At 39.6% G+C, this 14,646-nt stretch overlaps 1 protein-coding gene across 1 annotated transcript in view; it reads right to left on the minus strand.

The window, feature by feature from the left end:
- Window positions 1-2,760: 2,760 nt before the first annotated feature.
- Window positions 2,761-14,646, minus strand: part of LOC114479339 (zinc finger protein OZF-like) — a gene marked incomplete at its 3' end in the record, with an annotated part of 14,281 nt that continues 2,395 nt past the window's right edge. Inside the window, exons 2-4 of the mRNA XM_028472992.1 lie at window positions 11,918-12,013; window positions 3,166-4,113; window positions 2,761-2,997 (exon numbers count right to left, since the gene is read on the minus strand). Coding sequence (XP_028328793.1) covers window positions 2,761-2,997; window positions 3,166-4,113; window positions 11,918-11,986 — 1,254 coding nt within the window. The remainder of the gene's footprint in view (window positions 2,998-3,165; window positions 4,114-11,917; window positions 12,014-14,646) is intronic.

A 14,646-nucleotide genomic window follows, 5' to 3' on the forward strand; every position in this document is an offset into this window, starting at 1 on the left:
TTCTCTGTTCAAAGAAATCCAACACAGACATTAACACGTCTTTATTTAAAGGAAAAAGCTTCACTGGACATTTGATATCATTACATTTACATTGATTTAAACACATCAGAAGGAACCAAAGGAGATTTAAGAAGAACTTTAGGATTTATCATGGTTACATAGAACATTGTAAGTTCTAAAGAAAGGCTGGACAGGCTAAAGAACAGATTAAAGAACATTTCAGAGTTAGAATAAATCTATGAGCTGTAATCACAGAGTTGATAGAAATGTAAATATGGTGATAAAATGGGAGTGTTTGGACACTTTGGGCTCCCCTTCCCCTGATATTCATTCAGCACACTGCATGATCCATTCACAGGCTTTAGGCAGGGTTTCCCTGTCAGGAACCATTTCATCACATTCACTTCAACTGTAGAAAAACATACTTTATATAAAACACATCACATCTAAAATCAAGAAAATACTATTATGTGATGTTTTAGATACTCATTTAAAACTCATTACAAATATTATTTTCTTTACAAACACAGAGAAACGAAACAGAATCAAAGGTACATGATGAAGATGGTCTGCATTAACACAACGTTCTGATTATTACATCTATTGGAATGTTACTAGTTTTATAGACTGTAGAGAAGGTGAGTAATGTACAGTATTATGTAAGTATACAAACACATGATGGACATCAGACTGTCTTTCATATAGAATACATGTCAAACTCAGGGCTCAGGTCCCTAATCCGGCCCTTTAGATCATCTATTTCAGTCTGCAGGAGAAAGTGAATTATTGTGTAAATTATAAATGAATTCAGTTGTAGATATCACAACTCCTCTAAAAACTAATCATTTGAATTAAACTTCACAATATTTACAGAGCTCACAGTTTTCTCATGGTGACATCACATCATGTGAATCATTTTAAACTCAAATTTTGCAAGAACTCTCAACTTTTGAAAGTTATGCATTTTTTCCTCGATTATTCCACAACATTTCAGAAAATTAAAGCAAAGTTGCTCATAAACAAAGGCTGGTTTTCCTATAATCTGCAGTCCTTTGGACCCCAAACTGGTCCGTATTTGAACCATCAACTAAAATGAGTGTGACAGCCATATAGTTAACATTAGTGTATAACTAGGACAGTGCCCGTCGGAAGTATGCATTCATGTGGGAGCCTAAGTACAGTTGTCAAATATGGCCAAATGAGAATATGTTTGAAGGTTGGATGTACAAAGAGGTGTACATACTCTGTACTCTGTGGTGTTAAAAAGGGGTTTATTTGCGGGTGCAAAGTAAAATAGTGTGTGCGATTTCCATGGTTTATTTTATGGGACATGTGCATGATAATTGTTTGTTGTTTTTTATACTCATTTTTATCATATCTTGTTGATATATTTTTTTTGTTTTTGGAGTCATTGTGTATTTTGTATCTTTCTGTTGTCTTTTCGTGCATTTTTTATATATTTATTCTCTTTTTTTGTCATTGTAGTGATTCTGGAATCTTTTTTTTTTGTAGTTTGTGCATTTCTGTTGTCATTTTAGTGTTTATGAGTCATTTTCATGTTTTTGTTGTCGTTTGGTATATTTTTCTGTAATGGAGTAATTGTGTGTGTTTTTGGAGCCTTTTTGTATATTTTTGGGCATTTCTGTTGTTATTTTGTGTACTTTATGTATAAATATTGTTTAGTTTTTTGTTTTATTTTACTCATTTAGTATATTTTTATTATAAATACTGTGTGTGTGTGTGTGTGTGTGTGTGTGTGTGTGTGTGTGTGTGTGTGTGTGTGTGTGTGTTTTTCTTACACACGCATCATGCACATAATGTGTGTGTCTACCTCTATTTCCTCCGTGCGTTATCTCTATCACACGTGCGCGCGCGTCATGCACATAATCCGTCAGGTTGTTAAGTGATTTTAAAAAAAAAAAAAAAGAGAGAGAGACCCGAAAGTACCACGAAAAATAAACATTTGTCGCAACTCTCTCTAAACGGCTCTGTGTGCGTTCACCATGTACATCCTGGTGTAGTGCACGCGTGCATCAGCCGTGTGTGTGTGTGTTTACATTGTAGCTGCTAGCATCTTTCTTACACAAAGAATAATAGAAGAAACATCACCCTTACACAGAACAAAAAATAATCATAGTAGAGCTGTGTTGTGGACCCATCCACTCACTAAAACGATACATTCCTCTGTTTGGAGAACCAGAATGTTTGTGATATCGTCGGCTAATGACCGTCAGCACAGCCACCGCCCACAGTCATGAGACGAAGGAGGAAGTGAAGTCAGCGACCGGAGATTTAAAGGAAATTTGGAATCACGGGAATAATATTAAATAACCATGAAATGTTAATTAAATGACTTTTAGCGGTACAAAAACATTTTTAATATTGACCTTTTTTTTTTTCCGGAACCGGAAGTAGCGCGCTCAATACCGCGATTATTATAAAAATAATTTTGTGAATCATTCTTCATATACATCATGTATGAATACAGAAGCTATAGAATGTATATACTGTATAGAAAGTGAACAAAGGGAAACTTCTTCCTGCTTCCTTTTCAACTGATCATTGTATTGATCTTTTCTTTCAGACCACACCTTCAAAGATCAACAACTTCCTGAACTGTTGGTGTCCATTTTCCAGCTGACAGCAGGTTTATGTTGGAATCCTGTGCAGCCTGATCTCTGGGTTCTTCAGTCCAACACTGGAACCAGAAGGTGTCGTCACCATCCGTGTGTCACTGGCATCTGAAGATGATTCCTGCTCCATGTCTCCATCCACACAGAGATGTGAGTGGAAAACAGATGAAGTGCTGAACGTCTTCCCACACTCGTCACATTTGAAAACATTCTTCTCATGAACACATTGGTGGAGACGAAAGCCTAATTTGCTCTTGAAAGATTTTCCACACGTGTCACATTTATGAGGTCTTTCTGATGAGTGGCTGGTTTGATGATGTTTTAACTGATGATATGTTGTAAAAACTTTGTCACACTGGTCACAGGGACACACTTCATGTCCAGTGTGAGATCTCAGGTGGATGATGAGGTTTTGTTTCTGTTTATATATGTTCCCACAGTGGTCACAGCGATACAACTCTGCTCTGGAGTGAGTCTGCATGTGACTCATTAAATGTGATCTGTGTGTAAAAGTCTTTCCACACTGTTCACATCTGTGAGCTTTGATTCCACGATGAATGAGGACATGTCCACTGAGGTGTCCAGATCGACTAAAACTCTTTCCACATTCCTCACATCTGTATGGTTTATATTCTCTGTGGACATTCTGATGTTGGATTAAGTCACCTTTCTGCCTAAAGGTATTCCCACATTCATCACATTTGTGTGGTTTTTCTCCACTGTGAACAAGCTGATGGGTTTTCAGGTTCATCTTTAAAGCAAAAGCTTTTCCACACTCGTCACATTTAAACTTTCTAACTCCAGTATGAACAGCTTTGTGTGTCATTAAGTTAGAACTCTGGTTAAAAGCCTTTCCACACTGGTCACAGGTGAATGGTTTAGATCCAGAATGGATCCTTTGATGTACAATGAGGTGTGATTTTAAGGTAAATGCCTTTTTACACTGATCACAGCTGAATGGCTTAGACCCAGAATGGATTTTTTGATGTACGGTGAGGTGTGATTTACTGGTAAATGCCTTTTCACACTGGTCACAGCTGAATGGCTTAGCTCCAGAATGGACTCGTTGATGTATAGTGAGTTGTGATTTACAGGTAAAGGCCTTCTCACACAGGTCACATTTCAACTTTTTATCTCCAGTATGAATGACTTTGTGACTTATTAAGTTACCCCTCTGGTTGAAAGCCCTTCCACACTGGTCACAGCTGAATGGTTTTACTCCAGAATGGATTCGTTGATGTACAGTGAGGCTTGATTTGCTGATAAAGGCCTTTTCACACTGGTCACAGCTGAATGGTTTTTCTCCAGAATGGATTCGTTGATGTTCAGTGAGGTTTGATTTCTTGGTAAAGGCCTTTCCACACTGGTCACATGTATGTGCTTTGGCTTTCACTCTAGGCTGGAGCTGCTGTTTTTGTTTTGGCTGAGCTTTGTTGTCCTGAGAGCGTTGAGGTGTCACTTTGTCCTGTCTTCCAGAGTCCTGTAGAACAGATAGAGATTAAACACAGAGAAGGAACCAAACAAACATTTGTTTCTAAATGTGTTCCTGGAAAGAACAGTGACTGTTAAAGATGGATCTGACATCCACATGGACGTCAGGAACCAAAGTTTACCATCAGAACATTGACCAGTTTTTCAACCTTTTTTGAGCCACAGTACATTTTTTACATAGAAAAATCCAATGGCACACCACCAACCAAAAACATTATAAAATGACAGTTTTTAGCCTAATAATGACAATATGACTTGTAGGGGACATATAAAAAATCCCCTTTTGCAGTGTTTTTGAACATAACTTGGGAGTCCACCGGCACACAAAATGTGAAATACACCCATCCAGTTCTTTGTTTGTGGTTTGTGTTAGTCTTGAAGCAAAACAACTTGATTGACACATCTGTGCAGAAAGCCGGCATACCTGTGACAATGCAAGCCTCAAAGACACAGACCAGTGTGATCAGCTGAGGGAAGAAAACATCAAAGGTCTTATCAGCATAGACAAGACCTTGCTTCCTGGCAAGTTGAAACTGTGGTGCCTGCAGTTTGGATTGCTCCCCTGCCTGATATGGCCCCTAACGGTCTACGAGATCCCCATGAACAAAGTTAAGAAGCTGGAGAGGACAGTCAGTTCATACATCAAGAAGTGGATTGGCCTCCCGTGTTGCCTTGTTTTATTATTCTATTGTGTTGCACTTGTACTTTTACCACAACTCTGTACAGCACTTTGTGATTTTATCTGCAAAAAGCGCTTTATAAATAAACTACTTACTTACTTACTTACTTGTATGGACACAGTGTCCTGGAATTGCCTGTCTCTAGCCTCACAGAGGAGTTTAAATGCACCAAAGTGAGGCTGAACATGACCCTCACCGAGTCCCAAGATGACATGATCTGAGTGGCTGCTCCCAGAATGGTAACTGGGAGGAAATGGATCCCATCTGAGGCCATACAGCAAGCAAAATCTGCTCTCATGCAAGGAGACATTGTGGGACAGGTGCAACATGGAAAAGGTGGATTCGGACTGGGGACAAGTAGACCAACATGGAACAAGGCATTATCGACCCAGAGGAGAAAGCTGGTGGTTGCTCAGGTGCGACAAGAGGAGGCAGACAGATGTGCAAAGGCAGTCACGCAGTCCAAACAGGGCCAATGGACAAGCTGGGAAAACCTGGAGCATAATAAACTCAAATGGAAGGAGCTTTGGGAGATGGAAGGAAACAAAATCAGCTTCATCATCAGAGCCACATATGATGTTTTCCCACACCCTCAAACCTTGACCAGTGGTTTGGAGAAGATCCTTCTTGTGCGCTGTCAAACCCCTGCAACAGTGAGACACATCCTCACTGGCTGCAAAACCAGTTTGTCTCAAGGCCGCTATATTTGGAGACACAACAAGGTTTTATGACAACTGGCAATCCCCCGGGAAGGAAAGAGAACTACCAACAACGCCCTCCCTCCTCCAATGCCTAGGCAAAAAACACCACCCCATTTGTTAGAGCAGGACAACTCCCAGCAAAGCCATCTGCAAGAGTGGAAGCAACCCTCCTAGACACTGCCCCGGACTGGAGAATGCAGGTTGACTTAGACCAGAGACTCACCTTTTCACCTGAGATCATTACAACTAACCTCAGGCCAGACCTGGTCTTGTGGTCAACCTCTCAGAAGTCGCTTTTCATCATGGAACTAACGGGATCATGGGAAGCTGCAGTTGGTGAAGCATATGAGCGTAAGTGACTGAAGTACTCCGACATAGCAACTGAGCCAAAACAATATGGCTGGTGTTCCCAGGTGCTACCGGTTGAGGTTGGGTTTAGAGGATTTGTTGCCTTGTCCACAACCAAGCTTCTCAAGGGAATGGGAGTGTGAGGACAGGCCTTCCGGCAAGCTGTCAAGTCACTGCCAGATGCTGCTGAACAAAGCAGCAGCTGGCTATGATCAAAAGAAAGGATCCTAGCTGGGCTGCAAAGTGACCATCGAAGGATTAAAAGCAGAGGGGGGCACACCTGGGATGCCAGGTGTCGCCGTTGAGCCCTTTGGAGGTGTTGGGGGCCTTTCAATGAAACACCAATGAAGGAGGGTGCCCACCTGAAGACCCCTGTGAAGCTTTTACCCCTTTAAACCCACCTCTAGACCAAGTACTGATTATCTAATGGATTGTACTATCTAGTCCTATAAGCTAAACTAATTACAACACAGAGAAAAGTGCTTTGTTTCAAATGTTCTGTTTCTGACGTCTCAAAAGTCTGAACCTCACCCTGCAGGAAGTGCCTGCTGCTGCTACCGCACCTCCACAGTAAACATACACTGTAGTGTATGCACTGTTTGTTCATGCGGAGGTGTGCCGTTTTAGTAAAAACTAATATATATTATACTTTGTCATATATGTAATAGGGATGACCCGATTCAACTTATTCACTTTCGATACAATACCAATATTGCAGGCTTGAGTATTGGCCAATAGCAATATTGATCCAATACGATATCAGCACGAATCATACATAATTTTATTACTTATTTTGTGGTGTGGAATGTTAGAAAAGGTTTGATCATGTGATGTCACTCAAACAGAGAACAATAGTCAACAATTCAAGTTCACTTCAGTTATTTTTTACTGTCAGTATTTTGTGGGAACAACTGAGGGCGGGGACAAAAACTTATCGGAGCGCTTATAGCGGAGATTTTCGGTGCAGTCCGATAAAATCTGATATTCATTTTCTGGCTTATATTGGACCGATATCCGATATCAGTATCGGATCGGATCGAGAAACCCATAATATGTAAAGATCCATACACATCTGCATTTAACCTCTCCAGTGGGCAGCAGTGCTTTTACTGAAAACAATAACAAGAGTCTGTGGATAGCAAAATAAAATGGCTTTGGTGATCACTAATTTCCCTCGTAAGAGCCTAGCATCTATAATCTATAGACACGACCACTCATTAATATGCATAAGTAGGCCCCAAAAAAGCCAGTTTTTAGAACTGCTCAGTAAGTCACTTTTCAAAAGGGCTAGAATTCTAGAAAACAGTCGAGTTTGGGAAAATAAACCTCAAATACTATGTTGTTGGTGTTCTTTGAACAAATGGAGATGGGTGAAAAATAGCAAAATATGAGACCTTTATCTTAGTTACATTCACTCAGTGTGAAACATGGGCCTGTTGAGTTGAACACAAAGCTGATATCCTGGGAGGAATTGAAGACAGACACACACAAAACTTTTCCTCAACAGCTCTCAGTCTCTCTTCGTTTTTAGTTTTTATAACAGTCAGGGTTGAAACGCTCAACTCACACAGCGATGTCATGGAAAATGGAAGTCATTTAGAAATAGCTTTGTTTGACAGAATGGGGAACTCCTTTGCAGCTGTCAGCCAAAAACTGGTAGGTCAGTAAAGCAGAGGGTTGGAAGGTAGTGAGGACCAGGTCAACGAACTAAATCTGTTTTTCAACAGATTTGATACTGTGGCTACTTGACCCCCTGCTGCCACCCCTAGTCACACCACTGCTGGCTGCACTGAAACACAATCATCCCCCCCTCTTCTTAACCTTTCACACCCATGCAGAGGGTCCCTGTGGTGTGGAAGACATCCTGTCTGGTTCCTGTTCCAAAGACACCATGTCCCAGCAGCTCCTAGGATTACAGACCGGTTGCATTAACCTCCAACATCATGAAGACCCTGGAGATACTTATCCTGGTGCAGCTCCGACCATTTCTCAAACCACAACTGTACCCGCTACAGTTTACCTACCAGCCCAAGTTGGAGTTGGACTCACCTGGATAAGCCGGCGAGCACTGAGTCATGTTCTTTGACTTTTCCTGTGCTTTTAACACCATCCGTTCAGCTCTACTGGGTGAGAAGCTGACAGAGATGCAGATTGACTCCTCCATTATTTCCTGAATTGTGGTCTACTGAGGGCCCCTCAAGGGACTGTACCCTCTCCCTTCCTCCACCACCTACACCACGGACTTCATCTACTGCACTGAGACCTGTCATCTCTAGAAGTTCTCGGACGATTCAGCAGTGGTTGGATGTATCAGGGAGGGGGACGAGGTGAAGTACAGAGCTGCTGTAGACAGCTTTGTCACATGGAGTGAGCAGAACCATCTACAGCTCAATGTGACAAAGACTAAGGAGCTGATAGTGGACCTGAGGTCAGCCCTGTCTCCATCCAGGAGGTCAGTGTGGACATTGTGATCCTCTACGCTGTTGTTTGCTGGGGGAGCAGATTGAGGGTCGCAGACGCAAACAGACACAGACAGGAAATCATTCCTGTCTGTGGAGATCAAACTGTAGAATTCATCACTGTAACCTCACAGATTTTATTATTGTAAATATCTGTATCATATTGTATTTTGTGTTATATTAACATCTATCTTTTTTTTTACTATTGTAATGTGTGTGTATCTAATCCTTATTTTTACAGGCTTTACTTAATTATACACTTAACATATATTCTTTCTTGCTTTACGTTTATTCTTTTTATTTGTCATATTTTCTTGAGCGGCTGCAACAAAAGTAATTTCCCCCTCGGATAAATAAAGGAATTCTGATTCTGATTATATAATTAGTTTCATATTACAGAGATGTCCAGAAAAAAAAGTGCTCGGCTTTAAAAAAGCCTAGCACTCTTGCCGAGAGCTCAGCGATGTCGATGCCGCTCACACACGCAAAGTGAACCAGTCTAAGTTCCTCCGTCAGATCCATCCAAAGTTCCCACAAACACGGTGACTGTGCTCTATTAACTAAGCTAAGCTAACCCACCGACACATAAGACTGGGCTAAGTGCTAATGCTAACCACTTCATGAAAGATCTTACTGTCATTAAAACACAAAGAGCCACAGATTTATTAATGGTCAGATTTAATACTTTGAAGGAAGGATAAAAGCTAAACATGTCACATGTTGTGTGAAATAAATTTTGGCATAAAACTATCGTCACTATTCATTCGTCCCAACTTGTGAAACACAATATTTTTAATTATATTTCACGTGTTCACAGATAAAGCTGGTCCCATTAGACAGTAATAGAAATATTGTGATTATTACACCAGAATTTCCCATTAGTAATACTCAGTATATTAATGATTACATCATCAGCTTGATCTGGTTTCATTATAGTAAATCAGAGAGATATTTATCAACCATAACTTTATGTAACTCATTATCAGATATTTAATAAACTACATTCAGCAGCAATAAAAACACTATTGGAGTTATTTTTGTTTTTCACGTGCTTTTATTTTATTTTATTTTTGAAAATAATGTTATTGTAAATTAGGAAATAAATGAATTGCATACAATAACACTAATGCAGTGACCCATAAAATATCAGCTCATTAACTCTATGAGTCAGCAGATATTGTAGCTTTTTTTAATGTGTTAATGTTATTACTGAAGCACATTCTAGTGCTGATTTATTCAATTTAATTTGTGTTTGTAAGGAACCTGTTTACACTTTAATTTGGGAATTGTTTTATTTATTTATTTATTGTTTTTATTTGTTGTAATTTGCCCCAAGTTAAATTTTAAAGTTTGTAGCAACAAAAAGCAAATAAATAATTTGTCATCCGATTAGTCGGGTAATTGTTTCAATAATCAATGACTAGTCGACTATTAAAATAGTAGTTATTTTCAGCCCTAGACGCTACACCATGGCACTAAGCAAAAGTAAAAGTAACCAATAAATAATGTAAATACAGTACACTGACTAAAATGAAATATCTATTATAAAATAACTAATATCTTTCATGTTTTTCATGTTGTAGGCTGTCAATCACTGAAGCCTCTGCGTTCCCTAGTTTTACCCCTTGGCCATGCTTGCACTTTTTTATTTATGTTTATTTATTTTACTTTTAAATGTGACCAGCAATGGCCTGTTTTAAGATTCACTAGGATTTAACTTAAGTGAAAACAATTGATATTATTTATTTTAATTGTATTTTTTTGTGTGTTTGTTAAAACCGTATTTCAAGATTGTGACTTTTTGTAAGACTTTATATTTAAGTATCGTTAATAAATGGCTTATAATAACACATCATAGTCATCATTTCAAAATTCCTCTCAACTTATAACATGTTTTTTTTACAAAAACACGGTTGGCCGCTGGTGCGTGAGAAACCCTGCTATGTTTTCTCTAATGGCATCTCCGCCCACAAAACTTACATTGACTAAGAGTTGAGCGTGTTCGCTTATGTCGTGGACTCATCAGGTTAAAAAGCTAATTTTCTACTGATGCAAATCTTTTCCAAAACAACATTTTCAATGTCTGCAGACATGTCATCAATTTGTCTGGCAATTGTGTTATCTGAGAGACGGACTTTGGCTATTTCTTTTACCGCATCGGAGCCGAGCGTCTCCTTCACAATGGCTTTGCAGGGAGATAATATTAATGACTCTGCCACAGTGTGCAACTTTTTTGATTTAGCAACAAGTTCAGCAACGTGGTAGCTAGGTTTGAGGGCTCACTCATTCAACTTTGTGGTTCTTCTCATAAAAATGACCTGCTTTTCTGTGTTTTCATGCAGGTGAACAAAATAGTCCACGTGTTTGTTTTGAAGTGTCAGGTGTTTGGTTTGGAGATGGTATCTAAGCTTACTTAGGACCATAGCACTGTTGGACAGCTTTTCATCACACACAGAGCACAATGGATCAGTGTCGTCACATCCCCAGTGAAAGTAAATCCAAATGAAAAATATCTTTTCTGTACGAACTCAAGTTCACTGTCATTGCTTTATTTTGATTCCCTCCCATACGAGAGCTTTCATCAGGGTCTGAATTTTGTCCCAGGCTCTGCTCAGAGAGTTTTCAAAAACTTCTCCATCACTGTCTATCACGTGTTTCATGCATCACTAAAACTGCATCATGTCTCCAAGGCAAATAGCTCAGTGCTGCCCCCTACTGAAGCAGAGGAGAATTACTTTTAAAGCACAGTCACTTTACAATGGCATGATATTAACATTTTGGACAATTAAGGAAACTGGATAATTTTCCACGGCCCACGTTACAATATCTCACGGCACACTGGTGTGACGCAGCACACAGGTTGAAAAACACTGGACCAAAGCATCACTGCCTCCACAGCTCAGTAGCAGAGATGGACATTAGCATTAGCATTGTCTCTGATCAAATGAAGGCATTTGAAGCTTATTTACATCTTATTAAATAATGTAGAGAAAATATGAGGAGAAGCTCAGATTGGTTTATTGAAAAGGATCAAAATAACAAGTTGTGCTTTGAATGGTAACCTGTCTAACTGATGACCTCCTAATGATTGTGTTGCTATAGTTGCTGTTTGTAACTGTAGCTGTTCCTTTGATGTCTAAATAAACTCTGCACTATGAGCTCAGAAACAAGTCTTTTCACAATAAGAGTCAGACTAGTGTTGTGTATGAGATAAGCTCAGTTAAAGGCAGTAACAGAGGCTAACGCTGCTAAAAAGTCAGATCAGTGATGTCACACACAGTAAGAACAAGTTGATCTGAACTGGTTCTAGAGCCACAAATGGAAACAATAAAGTCTAACAACAACATGTGATTCTTGGAGGATCTTCTTATTCACACACTGCATTATTAAAGAATATGTGTAAAAGCTGACATTTCTTATCAGGGCTCATCATGTTATGGCTGATCTGTTGTTGTACTTCCTGTCTGTGTCATTGAGCAGTTGGAGGTCACATGTTCCACCAGAAGTCCAGCTGATGTTCAGCTTTAAAGGTGTCCTTCACTGGTTCCACATTCACTGGTTTTCTTCCACGTTTGCTGAAAAACTTCAATCCACTCATTTCTCACCTTTTCTGAGGAGTCCATGTTTGCTGTCACGGCTGAGTGGTTCCACAATCCTCCTTCAGACGCCTCCATTCACCATCAGCATGGAATCAGCTCCACCTGAAGGATGGAAGAGACAGAATGAACATGAAGGATCTAGAAATATTCATCCATACATCCTTTGCACTGTTATCACTTTGAAATGGACTAAAAAGATCAGTTTGTTCAGAGATCACATGATGTGGAGGAAATACTTTGATTTTGAGGCTGAAGAATTTAAATTCCCATGGATTAGTTCATCTTCATGGAAACACTTTGACTTTGTTCTGCAGGAACAATGAACCTGATTGGCTAATGACCTGATAGCTCCTCCCTCCTCTATTCTTTTTAAACTAGGGCTGTCCCAGTACAACTTTATCACTTCAGATATGATTCTGATATTCCAACCTTGGGTATTGGTCGATCTGATATCAGTGCAAATCATACATATATTTATGACTTATTTTGTATTGTAGAATGTTAAATATTGACTTAGTGATAGTTAAACAGAGAACAATAATCAGCAACAGCAGGGATGAGAAAAACTGACTTATTTATTAGAAGAGCTGGAGCGGAGTTTGGAATGGACTGATTGGATCAGTTTTTCATGCCAGTTTAAAGTCATTGTTTCAATATTGACACTTTGAACCCTTTTTAACACTTTTTCTGTCCATTTTTGCAACTTTTACCAATTTCTGTGTTTTATAAAAATACTCTTTCATCACCTTTTCCACCATTATTGGTCAGTTTTAACCAGGGTTGGTGTCAATTACATTTTCAGTTACAGTTACGTTTTCAATTACAATTCAATTACAGTTACCAGCATTTTTTCACATTACAATTAAATTGCAATTATTTTTCATCCCCAGAAACTTAATTATAATGAAAGCTTCAAGCAGCGATGAACGTGTCCTCACAACCACACACATGTCATGAAGTGGTGCACGTTGAGGTGTGTTACATGTCAGGGTGTGGCAGAAATGTTAAAGTGTTGAGACGTACATGATCATTTTCAAGGATTATTTCACAAACTTTCTTACAATGTTCCGTGTAAATATAATGTCTATGATTTCCTTTTACCAATAGGTGGTGCTATGACTATGAATGACGGTTGGGTTAAACCATAACTCATTTTATGGCATACAAATGAAATCTTTAGAGTTAATTAGCATCTATTAGCTCTACAAACTCTTAATAACGTCCATAAGTCGCACATCATCCTAGTGAACAGGATGCTAAGAGGAATATTTACATCTATTAAAATTACCTTTTATTGTTATGATTGGTTTATAACAAAACTTTATTACTTATTTTATCTAACGTTTGGATTTATTGGGAATTGTTTGTATTTTATTTAACGTAACGTGTAAAGCAAATTCAGACATTTTCTTCTAAACACATTAAATAGATCATAAATGTTTTCCTTAAAACATGTAAAAAGTCATTCAACCATTAATAATGTAATTATGGAGCTAGGATTCACAAACTGTTTCACATTTCTGTGTTCAGGATTTAATGGGCGGGTCACAAATCATAGCCACGTTATGTAATAGAGCAATCATTAGCATAAACCCGCCCCTGCTGATGAAGCACACCAAACGTCTGTGGCCACCAGGGGGCGCAGTTTAACCTCTAGCCAAAAACAAACCACATATTCTGACTCAGGGGAATAAAACGCATTCGCTGGTGCCACATTTTCTATTAAATGAGCACTTTTTTTGCACTGCGATTGTGTATTTTGCCTCTAGTGGGCGCAGTTCTGACTCTACCCAGGAGAGATGCACATATTCAGACTCGGGCAGAGCAGATATTTCCGCTGACACTTCGTTTTGCCCGATCCGAGAACTTTTAGAAAACCAATGGGAGAAGCACTATCGACGTTGGAGCCGTTTTCACACTGCTCTCTCCCATAGACACAGTACACGGAGCCGGCTCTAACTGACACGCCCCCAGGGTCTCAGAGCAGAGAGAAGTGCTTGTTTTTCTATGATTTTGAGACCTCATTTTATAATAATAACAATTTTCTTTAAAAGCACTTTTCAGGACACCCAAGGACACTTTACAGTAAATACAGAATAATAAAAACAGTGCAATATTTTAAAAACAGTATATTACAAAGAAGACAAAAGAAACGTAATGTAGGTGAAATAGGGATGAGAATTTACAGAGAGTGAGCTGATTGGAAGAGAGGTTTAGAGTCTGGATTTGAAGAGGAGTAAGCTGTTGATGTTTCTGATGTCCAGGGGGAGGAGTTCCAGAGTTTGGGAGCAGAGTGACTGAAAGCTCTGCTTCCCATGGTACTGGGGTGGGGGGGGGGGGGGGAGGTCAGACAGGAAGTCAGGGGGGGGGGGGGGGGGGGGTTGTGGATGGCCATGAAATGGAGTATTTTTAAATGTATTCTGAATTTGATGGGGAGCCAGTGGAGCTGCTGAAGGACAGGGGAGATGTGGTCAGAGTAGGGGGTTACGGTGATGATATGGGCTGCAGAGTTCTGTACCAGTTGGAGCTTATGGAGGGATTTGTGATGAAGTGACGAGGCTGTGAACCAGGATGGCAGTGGAGTGAGGAGTGAGAGAGGGGCGGAGGGCGGTTGATGTTGCGTAGGTGGGAGTATGCAGGCCGGGTAATGTTATTGATGAGTGATGAAATGATAGGGAGCTGTAGAGGATGACACCCAGACACTCCATCCTCAGATTGAAAAAGATCCATAAAAA

The sequence above is a fragment of the Gouania willdenowi genome, chromosome 17 (assembly GCF_900634775.1).
Source record: "Gouania willdenowi chromosome 17, fGouWil2.1, whole genome shotgun sequence".
Classification (NCBI taxonomy): domain Eukaryota; kingdom Metazoa; phylum Chordata; class Actinopteri; order Blenniiformes; family Gobiesocidae; genus Gouania; species Gouania willdenowi.